The 24,672-nt window shown below is 35.6% G+C and overlaps 2 protein-coding genes across 3 annotated transcripts; both read right to left on the reverse strand.

Annotated features, from left to right (window-relative positions):
- Positions 1–6: 6 nt before the first annotated feature.
- LOC132186403 (phosphoinositide phosphatase SAC2) lies at positions 7–8,949 on the reverse strand. Of its 2 annotated transcripts, none has more exons than XM_059600368.2 (16): positions 8,862–8,949; positions 8,037–8,241; positions 7,763–7,928; positions 7,144–7,366; positions 6,517–6,593; positions 6,007–6,197; positions 5,823–5,920; positions 5,046–5,185; positions 4,385–4,510; positions 3,465–3,825; positions 2,559–2,680; positions 2,333–2,413; positions 1,556–1,789; positions 958–1,104; positions 739–775; positions 7–216 (listed from the first exon to the last, which is right to left on the reverse strand). In XM_059600368.2, exons 2-16 carry the CDS (start codon positions 8,176–8,178, stop codon positions 139–141), a joined length of 2,223 nt encoding a protein of 740 aa, XP_059456351.2. In that variant the 5' UTR covers positions 8,179–8,241; positions 8,862–8,949; the 3' UTR covers positions 7–138. The 2 variants fall into 2 exon arrangements, with proteins under 2 accessions (XP_059456351.2, XP_088373517.1); XM_088517391.1 differs by having other exon boundaries at positions 8,821–8,949.
- A 4,551-nt stretch (positions 8,950–13,500) lies between these two features.
- On the reverse strand, positions 13,501–23,310 carry LOC132186691 (phosphoinositide phosphatase SAC2). The gene is made up of 16 exons (XM_059600702.2): positions 22,870–23,310; positions 21,827–22,031; positions 21,577–21,742; positions 20,647–20,869; positions 20,083–20,159; positions 19,564–19,751; positions 19,387–19,484; positions 19,104–19,237; positions 18,891–19,019; positions 18,046–18,412; positions 17,439–17,560; positions 17,187–17,300; positions 15,477–15,647; positions 15,022–15,198; positions 14,264–14,348; positions 13,501–14,033 (listed from the first exon to the last, which is right to left on the reverse strand). The coding sequence occupies exons 1-16, from the start codon at positions 22,966–22,968 to the stop codon at positions 13,926–13,928; spliced, it is 2,463 nt and encodes an 820-aa protein (XP_059456685.1). The 5' UTR covers positions 22,969–23,310; the 3' UTR covers positions 13,501–13,925.
- Between the last annotated feature and the right edge of the window lie 1,362 nt (positions 23,311–24,672).

A 24,672-nucleotide genomic window follows, 5' to 3' on the forward strand; every position in this document is an offset into this window, starting at 1 on the left:
AGTTTGGAGATGCATAAAGAATTAGCTATGGGTATCATTTACCCATCGAGAAAAAGAAAGAAAAGAGAGAGGATCACATCCTTTGGATAGATTAGATTTAAATAATGGCGGAAATGAATATTATGGTTAAATCTTTAGTCATCTTCTATGGAAGAGTGCTTCCCCATGAAAAACCCAATGCACAAAGCTCTTAGAATATTCAACGGGGGACAGTCCCTGAGACAGGAGAGAGAAAGCAGTAAAAATTAGTTTCTAAAAGCGGTAATCAAATAATATGTTGATAACTTTGTGCATGCATCACCTGATGACAAGATAAAAGAAAACAACTAATGACCATTTCGCTCATGTCCTATATATGTTCAGGGCCGTGACCGTTTTAGAGACTTGAAAAAACAAATATAGGAACTTAAGGGAGAGACCATTCACAATCACCCAACTGAGGCACTGTAGCATTGCTAGATATGTACAAGCCTTTGTTTTTTTTTTAGTACAAATTTCTATGCAAATTTCGTTTGTTGCGATGTTATGTAAACAAATTCAAAGTTTTACCTTATTTGTTTTACATAAAAATTCACACGTTACAAATTCCATCTATAACATTGATTTTTGAAATTTGGGAAAGGGTTAGTTCCATTTCATGTCAACATTGTATGATAAATATGTGGTATATAGCATTTCTTAGATATACCATTATACCGAATGCTCAACAGTGAGATAATTAATGAATTATATACTGACCTTTATTTGATGTACCATATCATTGCAACAAAGGAACCTGCAATCATTTCAAAAAAGAAAAACGGGGCCATTAAGAAGACATCAGCAGTTAAATGTAAGCGAGGGCCTGCCTAGAAGACTACTACTGAAGAAGGAAAAAGAAAAAAAATCTCAGCATGACATATTTGCTTTTTCACATTCAGTGACAGAGTAGAGGGGCAACAGATAAATGAGAAGAACCTTTCTTCTGCTTCATAAAAAGAATTTCCTGCTGAAGAATGCCAGCCCATATCAAATAAACTTTTGTTAGATGCATCTCTATGTTCATTGTCACATATGTCATCACTTTTAAGACTTTGGTCATCTTGCATACGTCCAGGAAGCAGCCTGTTAGACACTGAGGATGTCAATTTACAAAAGAAAGCTGGCATCTATTAAATTACACATAGATGAAGGCTAGACTATCACACTAATGATCAGTCCACCCCAATAAATATTAATATTTTCAACAAAGACTTCCAGAACCAATTACTGGGTTTCCTGAATTTTGTCAAATTCATATCATTCAAACATTTTGTCTATCTGTTTCAGTATGTTGGTCTAAGCAAATCCAGTCCAACCAGTTGGACTCACAAGTTCTTGAAATTTTGATCCACAGAATTCGTAAATGATGAAGAAAGCATATTAAGACAATACAAGCTATTTAAAAATGAATTAATTCTTGAGCTTTAGGCCCAAATTTTACCATATGGCTATGAGATAATAGGCTGAACACTAGGAGAGTAACCCAGTTCAAAATCAGCTTCTCAAAGGGAGCAAGTACATAAATATGACGTACCCAGAGCTGATAGTAGTTGAGATCTCTGGCGAGAACTCTGAAATACTCGTGCTTTCTCTTTGTGCTTCAGACAAAGGCTGAGTTGGGATCTCTGGCATGAAATCCAAAAGACTAATGCTCCTTCCTTTCACTTGTTCAGACAAAGGCTGATTATGCAGTACATCTGTGCTCGCCATAGTTGAGTTACTTCTAGAGAGAATATCACTATCTGATAGTGACCTTTTAAAAGATGACCTACAAAAAAAAGAAAGGGTCCCCATAAGTTCTTTAGAACAAAAGAAAAAGGCATAACTTTTATAAGGACATTGAAACTCCATAATTGCTTTATTTTCCCCTCCTCACATGTGGGCGCACACACACACACACAAAAGCATATTTCATCCAAGTGGAGATCAGAGAGATCCGAAATGGCATATTTTGAACTTCACAAAAAAAGATTTATGATCATATTTGTTGTACAAAAGCAGAGAGTTAGAACAATTGGGCTTCATGGAAAGAAAACTACGTGTTTCTCCAAAAGTGATGGAATACTAAAACAAAATGTTGTATGTCTATTATACAACATATATAACTACTCTACAAAGTAAATGTCATAGCAAACTTGCTTTTTATGAAATTCCATGTTTTTCCAAACTATTGTGACATAAAGAAGAATATTGGGCGAATACATAGCTCTTACTAGCTGGTTCTCTGAAAAGTTACATTGGATTGATATGTAGAATGTTGGCGGCACAAAAATTTGAGTATAACATTCTCATTAGAAAATTAAGGCAATACCTCCCGACAGTGTTGCACTGGTCTTGATCGAATTCCCACGGAACTGGTTTACCCTGTTGTGGACGAAAGTAACCCAAGAACCTGCACACATATCAAGTCATATAGTAGATTAGGTACCGGTAACTCTCATGGTTCATGTACATAATATTGAAGGATTCAATTTGCAGGCTCTTTGATCTTCCAGTTTGAAGCACCTATCATATCAATTATTAATTAGTTGACTCACACATTGATTGCGTCTTGTCTCTCAAAATCCGAGAAGGCATTGCTGTAATATCTTTGTACAGTTGTAATTAGATCCTGGCAATCAATTGCTGGTCTCCATTGACCTCTGATGTCAGCAAATATCTGTTATTCATCACCAACGCAAAAGTTTGAAGAGCAGAGACTGCTGAAATGTAATCAAGAATCAGAAATGAACTTCCAAGCTAGGAAAAAACAGATAAAAACCAACTGTACAATATCACACCATAGGCCATCTAGTAGGGCCGTTATAATTGATTCTCTTTTGAACAGCTAGATCCAGTATTGCCTGGCTATGACCATGGAATTGTTGTGTAAGGCGAAGAAAAAATTGGTAGCTTGGAGTTTTGAACCAATCCAGGCCATGTTAAGATCTCAAAATGCCATAGATATAGATGGAGTATCAAATCCAGTATTTTCACAAGGGAGTGGACAAGAGTATCTATGCTTGCTTAGTTCACTATGAGTCTTATTTTGTTTTTTCTCTTCTTTTCTTCCTAATTCATTGCATTCTTCAACACCCCTCGCCCAATGAACAAGAGTCCTAAAGCAGTAGCATCCTTGTATTAGGTTCAACATGATCTTCCATTTGGTCCTGCATTTTTAATTAGTGAATAGTACTTCTATTACATATTATTGTGAGTGTACGTCTTTATGTGTGTTCCTTTTCTTTTATTTTAATTTTAATTTCCATATTTTGAGTTGAATATCCTATCAGATTTTGATAATACACCCTTCATGAAACCAATTTGGTATGTATTGTGCACTAGGATTCCTAGGTGACAAATCAAATTGACCAGCAAACTCATAAGAATTTCCATTTCCATTCACATCTAATCATTCTAAGTATTGTAAAATACAGCCTTGCACCAATTTTTAGAAGGATTACCTTATTGTGTGCTGGGGAGCCACCATATTGCAGTGCAAGTGTGTCACCCATAGCCTCATAAACTCTCATTAAGTTCTCTGCCAAAGGGGCTTCAAAATCAATATTTGGGGAATCTATAAATCCCAAAGCATGCAGCTGATGTCCAAGGGCAGCTAGCCCATACGCATATTGGGCAACATTAGTGCGATCTAAGCAGTCCATGCAGTTGGTCCTTAGGATCCCTTTTTGAAACGTGGATTTGGCACCATAGTTTCCATTTGCATCATTGCAAACACTACCAGCAGAAACTTTTGTTTCCAGGTTATCACCATCCTCATTTTTATTGAAGAGGTCCTCTAAAGAGCAGTGACCATGATATTTACTGCAGCACAAGGAAATTGTCAGCAATCTGAACTAATAGCAAGTACCTTAAAGCAGAAGCAATAGTAAATCCTTGCAATGAAGCCTCTGAAGAGCTTAGAAGCTTTATAGCAGGTTGATCCAAAAATAGTTATATGCATACATACACATATATAGATATGTATACACACACACACACACACATACGTACAGAAAATTATGTGTTTGTATTCACCAGTTGAAAAATTATAAATAAATCAATGGCTTAGCGAACAAACTACAAATTGTTTTGGAAATGAGAACATGGGAATAACTCCATAATTTACATATACATATGAAAGATAGGCCAACGTGGAATTTTTAGTTTTCATTCATGATAATGTTATCAGGATTTAACTAGTTGCAACTAAGAAAATCACAGCAGGCTGATCTGGGAAAACATGTTAGACTGCAATCCCATCAAGTGTAAGGACAACATGAATGTTACTGTTACATATTCAGAACTTCATGTCCATATACATGTAAGGAAATGGCATCAGATACCATTTTAAAGGATAGAATCCATTATGTATAGAACTTACTCAAAGTAGGAAAAATTTAAAAATCTCTCCTGCCATAAATTTGGTGGTACTCGACAGTAAAAGATGCCAGTTAAGTCCAATGTATCTGCAGCAAATTCTCCTAACTGCTTCAACTCATGCAAAGCCCTGCAGCAAAAGATTCACTTTCTATTCATGTCAATCATACTTTATATAATATAGAGAAAAGTCTACATACCCCCCTCAAACTACCACCCAATTGACAATGTCCCTCTCAAACTTTCAATTGAGACAATGTTTCCCTCTAAACTACAAAAAATTGTCAATGTCCCCCTAATGACGAAAGTACCCTTAATAAATAAAAAAAACCAATTTTCTTTTTTCTTTTTTTAAAATAATAAAATGCCAAGATGTAGAAATTTTAAGAAAAAAATTTGCTATTTTTTCTTAAAGAACTGTTTTTCTGTTTTTTCGAATTTATTGGAGAATTTTTGTCTTATAAAAAAATTTATGGTCACTTTTGTCTATTTTCTAGCCTTGGGAGGGAGACATTGTCAATTTTTTGGTAGTTTAAAGAGGACATTGTGGCAATTGAAAGTTTTGAGGGACATTGTCAATTGGGTGGTAGTTTGAGGGGGATATGTAGACTTTTCCCATAATATAAAATTTGTAGTTACCATAACGTAAGGGAAAGTCAGACTACCTTCTATAGTACATGTGTCTATGTAGATCCCAACGACAAAACCTTAGGTGATTCTTTTCTGGTAATTTATCAATAATGGATGTGATAGCTTTTGCATATGCTACACCTAGAGTTTTTTCAGCACGCTTCTTCCCACGTGTCTGTTAATGACCAAGCATGATGACAAAAGGAAAAGAAAATGAGAGAATAGTTGCAGGAAGAACACATTAGAGGTTGTTAGATTAAGTGAATTATAAAAGACCAAGTGAAATTCTGCACATGATCATCACTATAGATTAAAAGGCATCTAAAGAAGTCCTTTGAAAATTTTCTTATCAATATTTTGGGAAAGGGTAAACTGAAATTTCCAGTTCACAGTAGAAAGGAAAGAATGCAAGAGAAAAAGAGGCGACAAAAAACTTTCTTTTTGGGCTATGTGAGAGATTATTGCAATTAGCAACATATAGACGCTACCCTTCCTGTTCTGATATGTTTAATCCTTTATTGTTGCACCAAGATTCCACTTTGCAAAAATCCATTTTTCCTCTCTATTATGTTTTTATTTGTTTCCCAAGTCTAACGAATGCCAAATTTATGGTTCAACGTGGAGGGTCAATTTTTATCATTTACATAAATCTTAGGACGTTTCCAAAATGCCCAATTAAATCTTTGGCTATATTGATAAAACATATATATCATTGGCTGAACTCTCTTTATGTTTTTCTTCTATTATTGCTTATTGAGTTAGATTTTCAATTTTTGAAACAGAATAATCAAATTTGATGCAGAAAGGCCTACCTTAAGCAAACTCAATATAACTATTGGCTTTCCATATCTCTTGACAAGATTCTTAAAATGAAGTCTTGTGGCTTTATAATTATGCTGTTCCGCTGGCACTGGAAACAAAAAGAGAAGTCAGCAGAATAAATGAAGGTTACCAGGAGATATGAAAATGCAAAAATTGGTTGTGCCTGAGTCATACAAGAAAATTCAGGTCTAAATTTACGAAATCCTGAAGTATTCTGGGACCAGAACAGGGGGATTGATCCACGATATTGCACCACAGAGCTGATTTGCATTGCGCACTCTTCAGCAGTATCTTCAGATACAATCTGTTCTGTCTCAACATCATTAGCTACTCTACCCCGAGCATTTACACCACGTTTCAAATATCTGCATTGGAAAATGGAAAAACAAAGTAATAATCATGTATCATAAAAATTTTTATTCTAAACAAGGGGAGTCATAAGATATGCAATATTTTGGGAATTAAGCTGAACTTCTGAAGAAATTGTAGGCATCAAGGAGCCCACACAAATTGGAAGTTACAGTGAAAAGTCAAGAACTAGTTACAATTCAGCATGCAGTCCAAATGGTCCATTTGAGCATTTTGTCAAAGAGATGGAAACTTATGTACACCAGATGCACATCAAAAGAATTTAGCTTTAATTATTGAACTAATTAAGAAAGCATGTTTCAGTGGCCTCCATACCTGGTGCCTGCATAAAAACGTGAGCGTCTGGCAATGAGGGTAAACTTGAAGTTCCTGCCAGATATAGAAAATGTGACCTGGATAACCAAAGCTCGAACCATCAATATCACTGTTAAAATACATAAGAAAAAGCACAAAGTTTCTAGAAATATTTAAGGAAGTTCACAAGCCTCCATAATTCCCTAAATTGTGGATATTACCTCACAGGTAACCTGTTTAATTATCACCCCTTTTTTTTGTTGGAATCTTCCTAGTTCATTTATTCTTACTTCAGATAAATCTCAAGAAATGGATTACATACACTCCCCAAAAAAGCACATCTGACATACTCATAGCCTTGAAGGCTCCAATGAACAAGCTACTAGTCGGGATAACATAAAAAAAGATAAAGAGAAAGCAACTCATGACATGCTATAACAGCAACCAAAAGAATAGATTTTAAGAATGAAACATTATTCAAGTAGTAGGCAAAAAGTTAACAAAGTAAGGGAACTTAAATTGCACACGAAGTTTATTACAGCAGCCAGGTTCCCAACAGACTGGGCTTACTGTAGGATAGAAAGACAAACGGAAACCTATATAAAATCAATCATGTTCCAGTTAGTAAGTATAAATATCTATCTATACCTGTTTAAAGAAGCCATGCACCAAGGCAACTGTCCAGAGAGTATTGCTGAAGTTGTTCCGGATTTCACTTGTTAAGAACTCATTCCAAACAAACATTTTTCTATAGAGGTATTCTCCTGTCTTATAATCACCAAAGTTCTTCTGAAGACTACGCATGACATTGTATGAATAGCTGAAAAAGAAGTCCTTTGTAAGGTCCACTATGCAGAGAAGCTTCTTGTACCTACATCAAAAAGAAATAGAAAGAGCAAAGCATGTTAATACATGTTTAATAATTTGACCAACGAGGAAATATTGGGGATGAAGACCATTTAATGAGAAATTTTGACTAGGGGGAAAGGGAAGAATTGGAAACCCTGAGGACATATACATTGCCTTATTCCACATATTCCCTGAATGTTCGCAGGAAATGAATTGGAAATACCCTTCATTTAATCTAAAAGATCTGGAAGATGCATTATCGGTTTCATTCTAAAAAGAGTAACCTAAATTTATCAGAGATCATGAAAACAGAATGGAGAAACATATGAATCTGAATATGCTACTTTACTAGGGTCACTCGGTCTACTTAGAGGTATCAAGGACATATCACATTTAGATGCAGAATGGGACAAATGACCTGTTCTCGTTCTTGGAATAAGCCCTTAAGGTCCTGACAGTAGGATTGGGAATCATAATCATCTTGCTCTTTGTGATGGCGTATATCTTATGGCCACAAATTTCACCGATCTTCCTTCTTTTTGTTATAAGCAGCATGTAATAAGGTTCTAGAAATTTGACAAACCCTGAATTCAGAAGAAACACCATGAGATCCCAAGATTAAAAAAAAAAAAAAAAAAACAATATACAAGTGTGTGTGTGCATAGTTACAAAGCTTTAGAGATATAACATACCAACGACTCCATAACAAGTTGTGACTAATTTAAGTCCACCTGTTATCTTGTTTCCTTCATCTAGCCGTTTCAACAGGTCAGAACACTCATTTTCAGAGTATATTGTAGAATCTTCAATAATGTGTAGCTCAGAACACTCCATCCTGTCAATCTTTAACACCCTCCAAAAGGTTCTCTTCTTGTCTCTTCCTATAATATAATATTTCTGTTGCAAATAAAAGCTGTATAAATATAGCAGTTGTATTGAATAATAAGAGAAGAACTCAATGTCCGGCACAGGTTATTCAGTTTATACAAAAAAGCAAAGATAAATCCAAGTAGATATGATCAACAGACCAAGTATAGCACTAAAAAAAAGCATTCCATCAAGAAGATAATCATAAATCATCCAATACTGCACATCTGTGTTGTGCTTACAGAACTACCCAGTCATTTAGGATTTAAGACTCCTGCAACTTCAATAGATTCATAATAAAGCTTGACAGATGAACAAAAGCCCAACAAATAACCATGTCAATGACACATTTTCTGGGCAGGCCATCTTACAACATGGGAAGGCAGTTTCAGCTAGGCAAAGACTCAAGCACATTGCAAGCAAAGCAGTACGAATCCGATGGAACGTGCCACTCGACTTGGAAAACTGAGCAACTAACAGTCAGGTGCTAGTGGGTGCGTGTCATTCACAGATTGAACTGCGCTTGTGACTTGTGTCAAAACCTATAAGCGCCTAGTTATCATCATGCATGCAACAACTTCTTCAAACTATTACATCACTGTCTACTACCAAGTTATGAAGCTAGTTGAGTAAAGTTGCAGGGTGATCACTGGAAATAGGCTTTGTTTTTCTCTTCTTCTTCTTCATCTTCTTCTTCTTCTCGCATGGTCATGCTGAAGAGTATTATGGGCTAAATGGTTGTAATAAGCAATCGGAGCAAAAGGCTAGAAGAAATATGCAAACAAAAAAGAACTTATTGTGTCGAGTTAGAATTTGTAAGGCTACAAAGGCGCGTCGATTAACATTAGGTAACCCCATCTTGCGGAAAGCTTGTTAAAGAAACTTATTGCGTCGGATTTATGTTATTAAGGCGATAATACTATATATGGATCCTCTAGAATTCGTACATAGTCTTCTACCATGTAGACTTTTCTCGATTCTCATCCATTATTTTCAAATTAAATGATTTATATACTATATATATAATTATTCATGATTGTGATTTTTCTATTTCAGCATTTCTCACTTTTACCATCCAAATTATCACTTTAATATTGACCTTATTTTATCACATTTTAAAGTGATAAATGTTGATAACATTTAATTTAAAAATAATAGTTGGAATTTAAATAATTGTATATAATAATTTATCTTAGGAATTGGTTAAGGATTTATTTAGTTTTTGACATTTTAATAAAATAAAATAATTTAAATATTGACAACGAAAAAGGAAAATCAATAATAAAAAAGAATAGAGCATCAACAATCCAAATCATGACTAAAACTAGCATTGTACTTAACATGCAAATGCAGATGCAGTTTTCATTATGCAGTTATTACTATTAGGTAACCAGGTAACCGTATTCGCATCATACAGTTATTATTGTTATCCATGCGATTAATTTCAATTCTAATTATTTTTTGTTTGCGATTAATTTAAATTCTAACCCGAATTCATTGATTCACGGAGTCGAGTGTTTGCACTTTAGATCTCATGACTCGACCTATAGACGGTGATACCGCCACCTTCGGAGACATGATCTTCAGTTATTCACTTGTGCTGGTGGAGGAGAGGTTGGCACCTGTGTTCTGGCTTTGGGGGGGTGTTCCATTTCTCAATTATGACCAGTTATCTCAAAAGCTTAAGCTTATAGGAAAAGATAAATTTAATCACTTATTTATTACTTTAACACACGTGGAATATTTAATTTAAATGGAGGATGATTTGACGAAGTTAAGGTTCGATCACATGACCTTTGGCTCTGATACCATGTTAAATTATCAGTTGTTTCAAAAGTTTAAGCTGATAGGAAGAGATAAATTTAATCACTTAATCATTACTTTAACAGTCGACAATGACTACAAAAGTAAGAATATATGTGAAAGACCCATGTTGTGTTTGGTTGGCGTTTTGGCCGTAATTTGTAGAAAATGAAAGATTTATTATTGCTAAATTACTCCACTTAATTGGGCCTCGAACTTATCCCCAAAAGGTAGCTCAATTAACTGGGACCACACCTAATGAAGCAGAGGTCACTAGTTCGAATTCCCCCCCCCCCCCTTCTCTCTCTCTCTCTTGTGCGGACATTTAAAAAAAAAAAAAATTGGGCCTCGAACTTCTTTAAAATCTTATAAAGCATAGTTTCACCTAACAATTAAGTAATATGAAGACTTAACACCCATGAGTCTCTTTATAAACCACTCATACTATGTTGGCAACTCATTTTTCCAGTATGGGATTGGGGTACTACACATTGTTCCGTTCCTTGAGATCCCGGAGGTTACGGGTCTTCTATGTTGGCCTTCCGCAAATCGGCCCAAATCTGGAATTGAGGTATTGAAATTGGGGGATATCTTCTGTTCGGTGATGGCATAAATGGCCTAATTTACGCCCACCAACCAAGAGATGACACATCAGCTTGTTTTAACTTACAAAATGTATTTACCCACACCAGAATATACCACCCCTCTTAAAATGAAATCATCGTTACAAAGTGAAACCCAAAAACCCACCTGCTGCTTTTTCCCCACCGAGGTGCCCACCGGCTGCCCACTGCCCACCGCCCTGCCCAGCAGGCCGTTCCTACCGCCCCTGCCCAGCAAGCCGTTCCCACCGTCCCCGCCCAGCAGGCCATTCCCCAGACCAGCAAGTCGTTCCCCTGCACCCACGCCCAGGCCGATCCCACGTCCAGCCGGCTGCCCACCGCCCAATATCCCACTGTTGGAAGTCGAAATAGCCTGAAATCGCTTGAAATCGGCTTCGAAATCACCTGAAATCGACTTCGAAAATCCAACGCGTGTGGTGAACCGTCGGAGCAGCTGGGCGGTGTGGGCTTGGTGGAGCTGGGCGTGGGCGGAGCTGGGTGGCTGGTCGGTGCAAAGCTGGGCGACGTGGGCTTGGTGTAGTTGGGCTTGGGCGGCGTGGGCGCCGCGGGAGGTGGCGGCGTCTCTTCCGGGGAGGGGGCGGCGCGAAACCAAGCTTCTCGGTGAAGTTTGCTGTTCGGGTTTTTTTTTTTTTTTTTTTTTTTAATGAGCAGAAGCTATTTGGGTTATTATCCTGTGAAACCAAGTTTATTTTGTATGATGAAATAATATGAGGTGGCAGCATTTGAGTGGAAGGCAGAAAACTCATGTTTTCTGCCTTGACCGTATAGCAGCAACACTCATTGAAATTGTGTAAAGGTTGTTGGCCTTCTCTATAATCACTTATAAAGCTTATGGCTCCATAGTCCATCCAAAATTGCCATATCCTATCTTTCTTTTTGACTAATAAGATGGGAGAAGATGGAAAATGAATATGATCCAACAGATTCAATAGTACGTAGATGTGTACAAAGATAAACTAGAGATAAAAATCAAACATTTCTCTTTTCGATCGATCTTTGTTTGTAGCCATACTCTAAGACCAGGTTGATAGGCCCATGTTGGGTTTAGTTGGTGTTTAAAGGAAAGGTTTATTATTGGCAAATTACTCCACTTTAGGTAGGAGTACTCCTACCAAAATATTAGTTGTGATATCACACCCAATCGATCGATAAACACAAGTATTTGTCCTTACGAGGATACCACCACCATTCACCAACCTATCTAAACCAAACAATACTCCTTTATTCAACACTTATCCTTATTATAGCCAGATCACCTAATCCTAATATTTCTGACTAGACCTTCTCATCCTCCTGTCCCTATCAACATATAACTGTCTAAGTACGGAACAAAAGTAAAAGTAAAAATAAAAAATCCACTTATATTAAGAATTAAAACTAAATTAAATATAAGGGCAACCAATTTAATTTCAGTATGTTTGTCAATTAACAACAGAAATCACCTCAGTATGTATTCAAAAGCTGCGTGCGTGCAAATGCGAACTGTTCAAAGCTCAAACATTTGGTTTAATATATAGTCAAATTATAATGGCCCGCACGCAACCCCTTGCAAATGCCCAGCACGTTCATTAATGTGGCCAATATATATATATATATATATATTTCTCATACGTACCATATTATATGATTCAAATGAACAGGAGGAAACACAACATACATATGAAGCTGACCAAAATGAAAGATGAAGATAAATTGCATGCTTGATGATGAAATGATGAAAAATGTTTACCGAAAATGTCTCATAAAGCCTGAAGCTTTGTAAGTAATAGCAAGCAGTAGGCGGCTCTGAACTCATGTTTCCGGCCACTTTCCCGATCAGTGCACGAAACCTTCAAACATATCTACGCACATGCATAAATATACATGTCAGAAGCTGAGAGAGAGGCCGAGAAGGAGGATGAATGTGATACGACTGATGCTGAGAAAGATGAAAGAGATCAACAAATGATCATTTGACGAAGCTTTCTCTTGTGGGTGTTCTGTTCTCGGAGGAAAGACAGAGTGGTCGTATAAGGAAGGAAGGAAGGCAGGCAGAAGTTCCTTGTTTTAAAAGCACACAGCAATGGAAACCAAAAACTTGAAGCTTTGAACTTCTATTGCTTCGCCTCTCTCTTTATACGCAACTCTTTCATCATTTACGACGGATATTTATAGGTTGAGTGGAAAACTTTAGATTATGTAAAAATATAAACAAAATCTCTCTTAATTTTCCACCTTTTTATTCAGTCAAAGTCTTGCAACTGCCAATTTATTCTATTGCAATTGCCATTTTTTTTTTTTTTTTTTAATATAAATGGGCGGTTCTTCTTTAAAATTTGCATAAAATTAAAAACAAAAAACAACTCAAAGAGATGACCGAATATGAAGTTATAATTTCTTAGCGTTTTAATACGAAAAGCATATAAAAAGTTCTCATTTATAAGTAAATTCTAAAAAATTAGATTTTTTCTTAAAACTTTTCGAGGATTTTTTTTTAAAAAAAATATACATGTAAAGACGTGACTTAGATGGATCTCAATGGATTATATACACATATTATTATTTATTCTGTGTGCGTGTGTTGAAGTGATTATATAATGTAATTGTTTAGAAATGTATGAAAGGTGATCTCATTCTTTTATTTTCAATTCAACTAGTGTCACTCTCGTTCTCAATGAGTAATTCAATCGACTGAAGACCAAATCTCATAAAACAGAAATTACTAGTTCGAATCTTCTTTCCTCTTTTTCCAAACTTTCACTTGGGGCCTCTAAACTTGTGAAGATCGGTACATACAATTTTACAAACACATTTGGTGTTATCGCAACTGGCTTCTCATAGATCTGTATTTCCCCGTCGTACACAAAATATTTCTAAAGCTGAATGTTTCAGAATTAATAGAGGATTATTATTCATAAATATTTACAAGGTCAAAAACTTTCAGAGTCTAAAAACCTACAGGAATCAGTGAAGTGGAGAGTTATTCATTATCATATTTACAACGTCAAACATCCCGCCAGTTTAGAACCAAGAAGATGCGGTGAAGTTGAGAGCTCCAGAAGGAAGTAGCTATTGATATTTACTCTTGTACTTCCTGGAGAATTTAGGGTTTGAATAAATGCTGCAAATCTTACATGACTCGAGAATTAGTCGTCTAGAATAATATATCCACCACCGAACGCCGATAGTATCCTCTTTTGATTGGAATCTAACCAATTTATTCTTTACGGAACCCACATCCTTCGGACGGGTTGAATCAGATCATGGTGAGAATAAAATGTAATGAAAAAAAAACGTTTCAAGCGAACTTTAGCGGAACAGTATTTCGCCGCGAGTTACCCAGTTGGAAAAAGTTTCAGAAAATTCAGCGCGGATGTCATCGTCGTACCTGATCTCCTTTCCAGTCTGCTCCCTTTCCTAAACAAGTATCAGTGGATTTGATTATCTGTTTCTTACCAGCAGTATGCAGTAATAAACATATTGACAATTCCATACACAATTAAAGCATCCCAAGTGATTCAGTATAAATATTAAAAAATGATTAGAACAGTTTTGTCAAACATTGTCTATCAAGACCAGTCATGTCTTTCAAAAATGCAATGAAACAGTTCATAAAGATGCCATCAACTAGACAATTAAATAAGTACCTTCGTGCTGGATCTAGCCTCACTTGAAGATGTGGTAGTGTTTAGTCCATCCACAACAGTTTCGGATGAAAGGCTGGCGAAAGACCTGCACCCAAATAAACCAGTGCTTAGTTACCAATAGGGTGCATGTGAGCTTGCCAATTAATTGAAGAAAAAAAAAAGGAAAAAGTCATCAGTCATCAGAGACCTTTGCAGTTGAACACTACCCAATTTAAGCCTTGGGGTCAGGCAGAGAAAAGCTAATAATAAAGGGGTCTAACCTAAATGACAAACACCAAGGTTTCAGCATTGTCAGACTCCACACCAAATAAATGCACATTTCTCATTCTTACAAACTTTGATCATCTAAGAGATTCCCAGTTCAAGAAATCGGGCCAGAGGCGGATATTAAGTGGAATGATCTTACTTTCTGGGTTACCACCAAAATTCAGCATGATTAGTTGATTTGAAGTCTAGGTGGGACACATCATCTCCCATGTGCTACAGGAACAAGGGTTACAATTTTTTTTTTCTTACATTGTAAATTCAAAATAAAGCTTCTACTCACTTGATGATTAGCAATCAATGGCTAGCCAAAGTATCTTTTCCCCCCACTCTTTTAAGAAAAAATAACAATTAACAACACCAAAAAAGGTGCATAATTAGGCACCATTTGACAAAAATGAATGTTATGAAGCAGAAAATGATTTTCTATTTCTTTATTGATCTTTGTATATACTGCGTCAGAGTAGAAGGCATAACAGATTCATGAGAACTACCTTTCGTATATTTCTTCTTCACAAGAATTTCCAGATGAAGAAAGCCAGTCCACGTCAAGAAAATTTGAGCAAGTACATGCATCCCCATGGTCATCATAACAAATTTGATCATTTTCAAGACATTGGTCCTCCAGCATATCTCTAAAGAGCTGCTTACGAGACATTGAAGGAGTAAACCTGCAGAAGACAACCAGCATTTATCAGATGAGCTGCAGATGAAGGCTCATAGGATCAAAAATTAAGACAAGGACACGAAATCTAAATATTCTACTAGCAAGTACATTTACGCAAACCTTTTGTTTCATCTTATTAGGATGATATATTACTTGAAGGAAAGAACAAAAGTATTGGAGGAAGACCGACAATGAAAGCCTCAAAAGTTCTGTTATGGAAAACTAAAATTATAAAAGTAGCTTCAGAAGGCAGCAAGTGTAGAAAATGTGAAACCAACAGACCTGCAATCAGATATATCACTTTCACAAGTTGAGATCTCTGGCGTGGATTCTGAAATTTCTCCTTGCAATTTCTCAGACAAATGCTCCTCGTGTCCAACATCTGTGCTCACTGCAGGTGAGTCACTTTTGCAAAGAATATTGCCATCTGATAGTGATCTTTTGATAAATGACCTACAGATTAAGAAATAAAACTTTATGGTATTTCTAAAAGAAGCCATTTTCTTTCAAACCAACATTCATCATCAAAAAGATAAACTGTAGATTATTCCCATCCCCGTACAAAATAAAATAAAGAGTAACAACCCTTCCTATTATCATCCAAGTGGAGACCAATGATCTATATGACCCATACCAATTCCTACAAAAGAATACAAAAAATCTTTCACTATGCTCGGATGGCGGTAAAAAGTGGAAGGAAGAGGATGGAAAGGGAGGGAGGAGACTGTCCTTTCCTTTGTTTGGGTAGAAAGGGAGGGAGATGGTGGGATTACCTTTCCATCAGGGACTTCTTTTTTTTCCTAATACATCACTAACAGTCCTAAAAACTTTTGGGATAAGTGGTAATTCAACATGATATCAGAGCAAAAGTCCTAAGCTCAAGCCTTATATCTTTGTAATCTATCTTTCATTTTCGTATATTCCATGTGTTGAATACCACTTATTGAGATGAAATGTAAGCCCACACGTAGGGGGAAGTCTTATATTATTAATTAAACGATTAAATTACATTTTTTTTATTAGCTTAAACTTTTTTAACTTAAGCTTTTGGAAGGAACTGGAGGGATGAGGATAGGGCAAGACAAAGTTCAGTTTTTCATTGATATGGAACCCACAATTAATTTTTCTTCCATCCAATTTCCTCTAGGCAACCAAACACCCATAAGGAAGATAGCCTTCCCTTCCCTTCCCTTCCCTTCCCCTTTCTCTTCCCTTTGATTCATTTTTTTCTCTCCCTCCATTTTGCCAAACATAGTGTTAAGCTGATAAAATAATCAGAAATTTGAAAGTTTTGGAGTTTTTTTTATAAGAAAACAGTTCCTTTTTTAGGATCCAATTCGAGAAGTGAAAAAGAAGAAAATACAGAAAAAAATTAATGAAGAGAACTGTACATTTGATCAAATATAGATCTTTAACCGACAAAGATTTACACATATACATTACGAAAGAGCAATGAGCTGGGATATGTAAACCCAAAATACGGTAGAAACGTTTGCAATTGAAATTTAACAAGAAAATAATGCAAATATGAAACACAAAAAAGGTCATGGCAAACCTAGATGAAACTCTTTATTGTATAATGAAAGTCACTTGTGAGAAAGACATGAGCTATCACTAGAAGAAAAAGATGTTTGAAAGAATTAAAGATAACTTTAATAAATGGAATTATATCAAACATGCTTCTCATGAATTTTCCAGTCTTTCCCAAAGCATTCTGGCAAGGTTAGCAGTATCAAAGCATTTCCCTTACATTTCAGAACATTTCCCAACATAACCTTTTCTTTCCTTCCCTCTAAAGAAACCAGTTTGGAAAAAATAGAAGAAAATCCCTATGAAAATAAATTTCTGACTTATTCTTTGCACAAACATAATTTCTCCTTTCTAATTTTTTTTAAGAAAACAAAGAAGATTTTATTGTTTATCAGCAATACAAAGTCTCTCTCAAAAGTTTCAAATTTAAAGAACTTGTGATGGCAACACAAAAACTTATACCTAATATTCTTATCAGCCAAATTAGGGCCATGCCTCCCAACATTGTAATGGTGGTCTGAATCCAGCTCCCACAGCTCTGGTTTACCTGGTTGTGGCTGAAAGTAACCCAGGAACCTACACAACCATCAAGTCAAATTATACAGTACAACTCTCATGCCAATCCACCAAGTAAAATGGATACAATTTACAGGCTTCTTGGACAATCTCACACAGAAACAAAATATGGTTAACAAAGGGGATAATTTGACTTACACATTAATGGCATTTTGTTTCTCAGGGTCCATGCAGGTATTACTGTAAAACCTTTGTAGTGTTCTAAAGAACTCCTGCGACTGAGTTGCTGCTTTCCACTGGCCTCGTCTCTCGGAGAATATCTGTTTAGTATCACATTTAAAAAATCATTGAATGACAAAGGCGCCAAACTTTAATCAGAAATTAAAATAGCTTCCAGCTTGAAAAGACACACAACAATCATTTGATACACCAAAGACCATTTAGACGGGGGTAGGTTTCTCGAAATGGGAGGTTTTAGATTGACTCTTTAAAAAGCTGGATCCATTTACGGTCAAGCCAAGAGCCTGGTACCTGCTTGATAAGGCATGACAAAATTAGTCACACGGCCTTACAAACTAATAAAGGTCAGGTTAAGATCTGAAAAATGCCTACAGGGAGGGATCCAATGATTTAGTGAAGAGTTTGACATCCAGAATTGTCCCCTCTAACCAGCTTCACTCGCTACATTGCCTTAAAGGATATATAAACAATTGTAATCCTTGTCTTTTCATTCTTTCTACCATTTTTCATATCAAGTAACCATAATTTTTCCAATTTCCCTAACGCTAGAATTTCGAAGGATTACCTTATTGTGTGCTGCAGAACCACCATATTGTAATGCAAGTGTGTCACCCATAGTTTCATACATTCCCATTAAATCCTCTGCCAGTGGATTATCTAAATCAATATTTGGTGAATCTAAATATCCTAAAGCATGCAGCTGACGCCCAAGAGCAACTAGCCCATAGGCATATTGAGCAACATTTGTGCGATCCAAACAGTCTATACAATTGGTTCTTAGGACTCCTTTTTGAAACATTGGGGGTTTGACATTGTTGTCTCCATTTGCATTATTACTAGCACTATCATTTCTAACTTCTTTTGCCAGGTTATCAGAGTCATCATTCCTGCTGGGAAGGTTCTCCAGAGAGCAGTCACCACCATAATTTTTCCTGCATCAAAACAGAAAGTATCTTTACGCAGGAGTAATAGCATATCCTTGCAACAAAGCCTTACAAGAAATTGAACAAGCTATGGCACCTTATACAATAAGTCGATCCCGCAACATATACACACAGAAACATATTTATCCAACCAAACAAACATTAACCATAAATAGATCATAAAGAAATCACTCAGCAAACAAACTTCCAAAAAAGCTTTGAATACAAGCATATAATAACCCCTTAAATGTATGAAAAGATGAGTCATGGAATTTTATATCATTCCATTGTACTACCATCTGGGTTGTATTAGTTATCACCAATTAGAGTTCATTCAGAGGCATCTGAGGAAAAACATTTAGAGTTCAATCACATAAGGTGGTTAGACAGAGAATTTCAAGCACACTAATACATGATCTTTGCAATATTATGAGAATAAATGACATAAACGATTTCAGTAAAGTAGCACCTTTTTTTACAAACTTACTCAAAGTATGAATAATTTAATAATCCCTCTGGCCCTAAATTTGGATTTGTTTGACAATAGAAGATGCCGGTTACGTCCAATGCATAGGCAGCGACTTTTCGTAGCTGTGTCAACACATTGGTAGATTTGCTGCAAATATACAGTTCTAATCATGTCAATCATCCTTTAAATGACAAGAAAACTAAGAAATTTTATATAAGAATGGTGAAGCACCTTGTAGAGTGTCGGTGTAGGTCCCAGTGAAGAAACCTAAGGCGATTCTCCACGGTTAAATTTTTATTAATAAATCTGATAGCATTTGCAAACTCCGCACGAAGAATAGTTTCTCGAGGCTTCCTCTCACGTGTCTATTGATCACCAACCATTATAAAAAGGAAAAGAAAACATGAAAAGAGCTGAGTTTCAGAGGTCACTAAAATCGAGATAAAAAAGCCAAAGAAATAAGCTTGGATGCGAATATGATGATTGATTTTTCAATAAATGCAGAGAGCCCAACCTTAATTAAATTCAATATAAGTATGGGATTTCCATATCTCTTGACAAGATTTTCAAAATGAAGTCTTGTGGCTTCATACTTGGGGTCCTTCCTTGATACTGGAAACAGAGAGAAGTCAGCAAAGTATGAACAGAACTCAAAAGGTTAAGAAGAGAATAAAATGTGCCCAAGTCATACATATGATGTCAGGTTTGATATTCAATCGTGAAGTTTCCTGGGACCAGAAAAGGGGAATAGAACCCCGGTTTTGCACAACAGAACTTATTTGCATAGAGTATCCTTCAGGCGCATCTTCAAAAACAAACTGTTCTGTCTCAACGTCATTCGCTACTCTACCCTTGTCATTGACACCACGTTTTAGATATCTGCTCCAGGAGATAGGAAGACAAAGTGAGAGTTATCCCTAGAGGCAAAAAGTTCATTATGCTGAATGGGAAGCAAAACGTATGCAGTATAATCATCCTCAGTGACATACTATAGAAGTTGGAAGCATTCAAAAGGAGCCAGCAAAGATCAGAAGATACAGTTATAAGGCAACGTGAAATCATGAAGAAGCAGTTATAAGGCAACTTCTAGGTGCACATATATGGCACTGGGTCAGAGAGGTGGGCATCAAAGTATATGATATCTGTTATCAAAAGAATGTAGCTTAACCAAATAACTAGTTAAAGAAGCATGTTTGATCAGTCTCCAGACCTGGTGCCAGCATAATGACGTGAACGTCTAGCAATTAGGGTCAAGTTGAAGTCCCTGTCAGGTACAGAAAGTTTGACCTGGAAAAAAAACATGAAGTAGTTATATAATATCAGACTTCAATGTTTTCATTCTAATACATAATAATATGCATAAATCCAGGGAAAAATGAGAAAGGTATCAAGCCTGCACGAGTCACTCAACTGTCCAAGCTTTGTCACAAGTAAGCCATTTAACTCACCAAAATGCGTACTCCTATATTGATTTGTTCTCCATTTTGATAAAATATTGAGAAACTACATACGCTCCTAAGTTAAGAAATGTCTTAACTCGCTAAATTACCTCAAACATTAGCTGTTTGACTCACTAAAATGTGTATTCGTAAATAATTTATTCTCACTTTAAATAAATATCAGGAAATGGATTACATATATACCGAATATAAGATGACATGTTATATGCTAAACCCCTGGATGGCTCCAGCAAGCAAACTATAAGGGAATAAAATCAAAATTAAACAATCAAAAAGAAAACCAATCAAAACTAGTCAAGTTCCATATTGCATACCTGTTTAAAGAAGCCATACACCAATGCAACTGTCCATATCGTACTCTTGAGGTTATTTCGGATTCCACGAGTCAAGAACTCATTCCAAACAAACATTGTTTCATAAAGGAATTCTCCTGTCTTATTATCACATAAGTTCTTTTGCAGACTTCGCATGACATGGTAGGAGTAGCTGAAAAAGAAGTCCTTTGTAAGATCCACCGTGCATAGGAGCTTCTTGTATCTACGTCCACCAGGAAAAGAAAGGCAACCAATATCAATATACATCTAATAATTTGAACAAAGAGGAAAAAATGTCAATGAAGCAACTGATTGAACTGTAAATTTAAACCAGGAAAAAAGAAAAAAGGAAAGAAAGCAATTATCCCCACAAAACCCTGATGGTACCTTGTCTCATTCAACATGTTATATATACATCACAACGGCAATGAAGTTTGCCCCTGTAAATTTGCAGGAGATGAACTGGCAATACCCTCTATAGAAAAGTATTAATGAAGAAGGATACACAATAACATTCAACACTATTTAATTACCAAAAAAATAAAATGGAAGATGCATCACTTGTTTCACATTGTAAGAAGACAAACTACAAACTACCAGGTGAACATCAGATATCAGATATGTTTGAATCAAGGAAGCCCACATCATTGATCTCACCCTGAGGGGTGAATAAAACGTGTAGCGCAGAGATTACCTACAAAATGTAGAACTTGTCTACTATTAAAAGATGACACCAAACAAGATTGCTTTCCCCAAAATGGATAACTTGAAACTAAGATATAAAAAAATAAATTTAAAAAAAAACCAACACTATAACAAAAGTTTCATTCAAGTACATATGGACAATCTATAATTCTGATCGCTACTCTCTTAGGTCTCCTTAGAAGTACTAAGGACATATTACATTTACATGCAGAATGGACAAAAGACCTGTTCTCATTCTTAGAATAAGCCACTTTGGACCGCATAGTAGAATTTGGAATTGGAATCATCTCGCTCTTGGCAATGCCATAAATTGGGTGCCCATAAATCGCACCAATCTTTCTTCTTTTTGTAATAAGCAGCATGTAATAAGGTCCAAGAAATTTGATGAACCCTATGACCAAAAGAAAACACCATAAGTTCGCAAATATTGAAAAAGAAAATGGCCAAGATTTGAAGTCTGACAGATATTACATACCGACAATTCCATAACAAGTGGTGACAAATTTAAGTCCACCGGTACACTGGTTTCCTTCATGAATCCTCCTTAGCAGGTCATAGCATTCAATTTCTGAGTACGTTGTGGGGTCTTCAAGAATGTTTAGCTCAGAAGTTTCCAATCTGTCAATCTTTAGCACCCTCCAGACAGTTCTGTTCTTGTCTCTTCCTATCATATAAAAGTTCTGTTGCATATAGAAGGCATATTAACATTACATTAGTATATTCAATATGAAAAACAAAAAAAAAAAACAAAACAAAACAAAAATCGACATAGACAGATTGGTTTATAAAAACAAAGAAAGAAAGAAGAAATCTTAAAACCCATTAGAGATTCAGTAAAAGTCAGTCTCAATAGGTTCGAAGTTCACACCAGTCATGTCTATATGTTTACCAGTTAACAGTATAAGATTTAAATAACAATTAATATAGCACCAAACTATGAACTCCAAAACATCAGATACCAGAAACCATCAAGACATTGGATCTCCTGAACTCTGAGCATACTCTAAACGTGAAAATCAGAAATGAACTCAGAACATTCATCATCAACGAACAAGTGGCAACTATACAAATAAAAGTCAACTTAAATCACTTCCACAGTCCTCATTCAAGGCAAACTCTAACGCTACCACCATGCCAAATCATGCCTAAGAACAAGAATCAGTAAGTTTAAATTTCCTTTTACAGCCAAAAGAAAATATATCAATTCGAACATACAAAATTACAATAAATCATACGTATGCAAGTTCACACATACAATTCAAATAAATCTCGCAGATACAGAAAAGAAACGAACAATTCAAATTCAACTCCAATGAGCAAAAGCAAAAGCGTCCGAATTTCAAGAATACCAAACACAACTGATAGGATCTCTATTAATATTTTCCTATCAACAACGCAAAAAAATGAAAAGCTGAATAGGAAAAACTAAAAACAGCCTGAATTAGAGCAACAAAACAGTAGAAACTAGAAACCAAATCAAAATCTCAAACCAATGCTGAAGAGTACGTATGCACATACCGAGCGAGTCTCGTAGAGTCGGAATTTCTGCAAGTAGGAAGTGTTCGGGTCGGGTTCCTCATCAGTCCTCCAGAGCTGGAGCTCTTTCTCTGACGCCATGATCCGGATCTCCCCGAGCCCAAAAGCTCGGGTTCACTCCAGCAATCACACAAAAAAAAAAAACAGAAATCACCGAAGACAAAAAAAACCAAAAACAGAAATTCTTGACTTCCAAACTAACAAAATTATTTCACTGCAACTGTGTACACAACATATACAAGCCCAAATACATGAACAAATGATACTCCGACGCTATAGAAAGACGAAAAACGTAAACAAAAGCTATTCAAATCGAAGCTCTGATGAGAGAGTTGGTTTTAGATCGTGATGGAGGCAGAGAGAGAACGAAGGCCACAGAGGTTCGGCGACTGCATCCACACAAATAATTGAAAATAATTAACATTTTTTTTTTATCTTTTACAAATATATATATATATATATATATATATATATATATATATATATTTGATGGGCAACTCGCATCACGATGTTCCATCTAGAAGCAATTTTCAATCTCGTGTTTCTTTCCGTTTTGTAGGGAACTACTATTGGACTAACTCGGACGAGTCACTGATTAGGTTCGGTACATGACTTTAATTGAAGAATTTAATAAATAAAAAAATATATATATATAAAATACTTAAAATTATATTATATTTTTCAAATAAAAACAAAAATATTATCTAAAACACATTAACAAATGGACCATTTTTTATTTTTAAATTAAAAAAAAAAAAAAAAAAAACCTCCAAAATACATCTTTTTTCCCTCCCTCTCTTTTTTTTTTCAAAATTATTTAATGATAAAATATTTTAATTACATCAATTTGACTACATATTATTACGTATTTAGAATTTATATATTTTCAAAATGTGTCAACTTATTCAACCTCCACAGTTCACGGGATAAAATTATGATTGCCGTCTCTGTGAATGCCAGCACGAGTAATGCAAACCGAGATGACCCAATGGAATTCTGAGTTGACTCTGTGAAGCTTTTATGGGGGCCAGGTGGATTTTGTCTTTTTGGAATTATGGTTCGTATTTTATTTTCCAATATGGTTGTGGGACTATTTTCAATAATCATTCACTCGTAATGGGGAATATACTATTAAATTGGGAACCGAATATTGAGAAAAAAGAAGAATATACTAATATACCATATGTTGCCAATCTTGATTGAGAGCACGTCTCATACATTCTATAAATCATACTTTTATTTCGTAATAAGAATAATAGAACATCTAGGGAGTCATAGATATAGCGAATAACTTGAATGGAATCGATAGTCGAGCTCTCGCATAGTGAGATTAAAAAAAAAAAAAAGGAAAAAAGTTATTATTTTGGAATTGTTGTACCTATGGGGCCTTCTTAAAGAGGTTGCACATGGGTTTTCTAAATTTGGAATCAAAAGGAGATCACTTGAGAAGTCAAATTTGACATGATGCAAGTTATCTCAAGGAGGTTGGCTGTCAATCATAAGAATTTCACCTATAGCATCAAAAGCACCGCATTTTGTTTCCATTGATTGCGATGTTCATAATCTATATCTAAACTTGTCAATAACTACAGTTATTTACCTATTTAGCGGTGCGATACCCATCATTGACATGACATTTTTTTTTTCTTCTTTTTTTTTTCTTGCTTTTTGCGATGCATATCCATAAATTACAAGATCTGATATTCGTACATCTTTGTACATCTATTATCAATAATATTATTAGATTTGTATGACTTTCAAAAAATAAAAAATTAAAAAATTAAA

Source organism: Corylus avellana, chromosome 6, assembly GCF_965113065.1.
Source record: "Corylus avellana chromosome 6, dhCorAvel1.hap1.2, whole genome shotgun sequence".
Lineage (NCBI taxonomy): Eukaryota > Viridiplantae > Streptophyta > Magnoliopsida > Fagales > Betulaceae > Corylus > Corylus avellana.

What these genes read in the sequence shown, in the direction of transcription:
- LOC132186403 (XM_059600368.2), bottom strand. Translation starts at nt 8,178, where the DNA reads ATGGAGTGTTCTGAGCTACACATTATTGAAGATTCTACAATATACTCT. An exon ending in TCAACTACTATCAGCTCTGG is followed by an intron (nt 1,105 to 1,555) that starts GTACGTCATATT and finishes AGTGTCTAACAG; the next exon opens with GCTGCTTCCTGGACGTATGC. An exon ending in ATATGGTACATCAAATAAAG is followed by an intron (nt 217 to 738) that starts GTCAGTATATAA and finishes CTCCTGTCTCAG; the next exon opens with GGACTGTCCCCCGTTGAATA.
- LOC132186691 (XM_059600702.2), bottom strand. Translation starts at nt 22,968, where the DNA reads ATGGCGTCAGAGAAAGAGCTCCAGCTCTGGAGGACTGATGAGGAACCC. An exon ending in CTACACCGACACTCTACAAG is followed by an intron (nt 19,020 to 19,103) that starts GTGCTTCACCAT and finishes GTATATTTGCAG; the next exon opens with CAAATCTACCAATGTGTTGA. An exon ending in AGTGATATATCTGATTGCAG is followed by an intron (nt 15,199 to 15,476) that starts GTCTGTTGGTTT and finishes TGTCTTCTGCAG; the next exon opens with GTTTACTCCTTCAATGTCTC.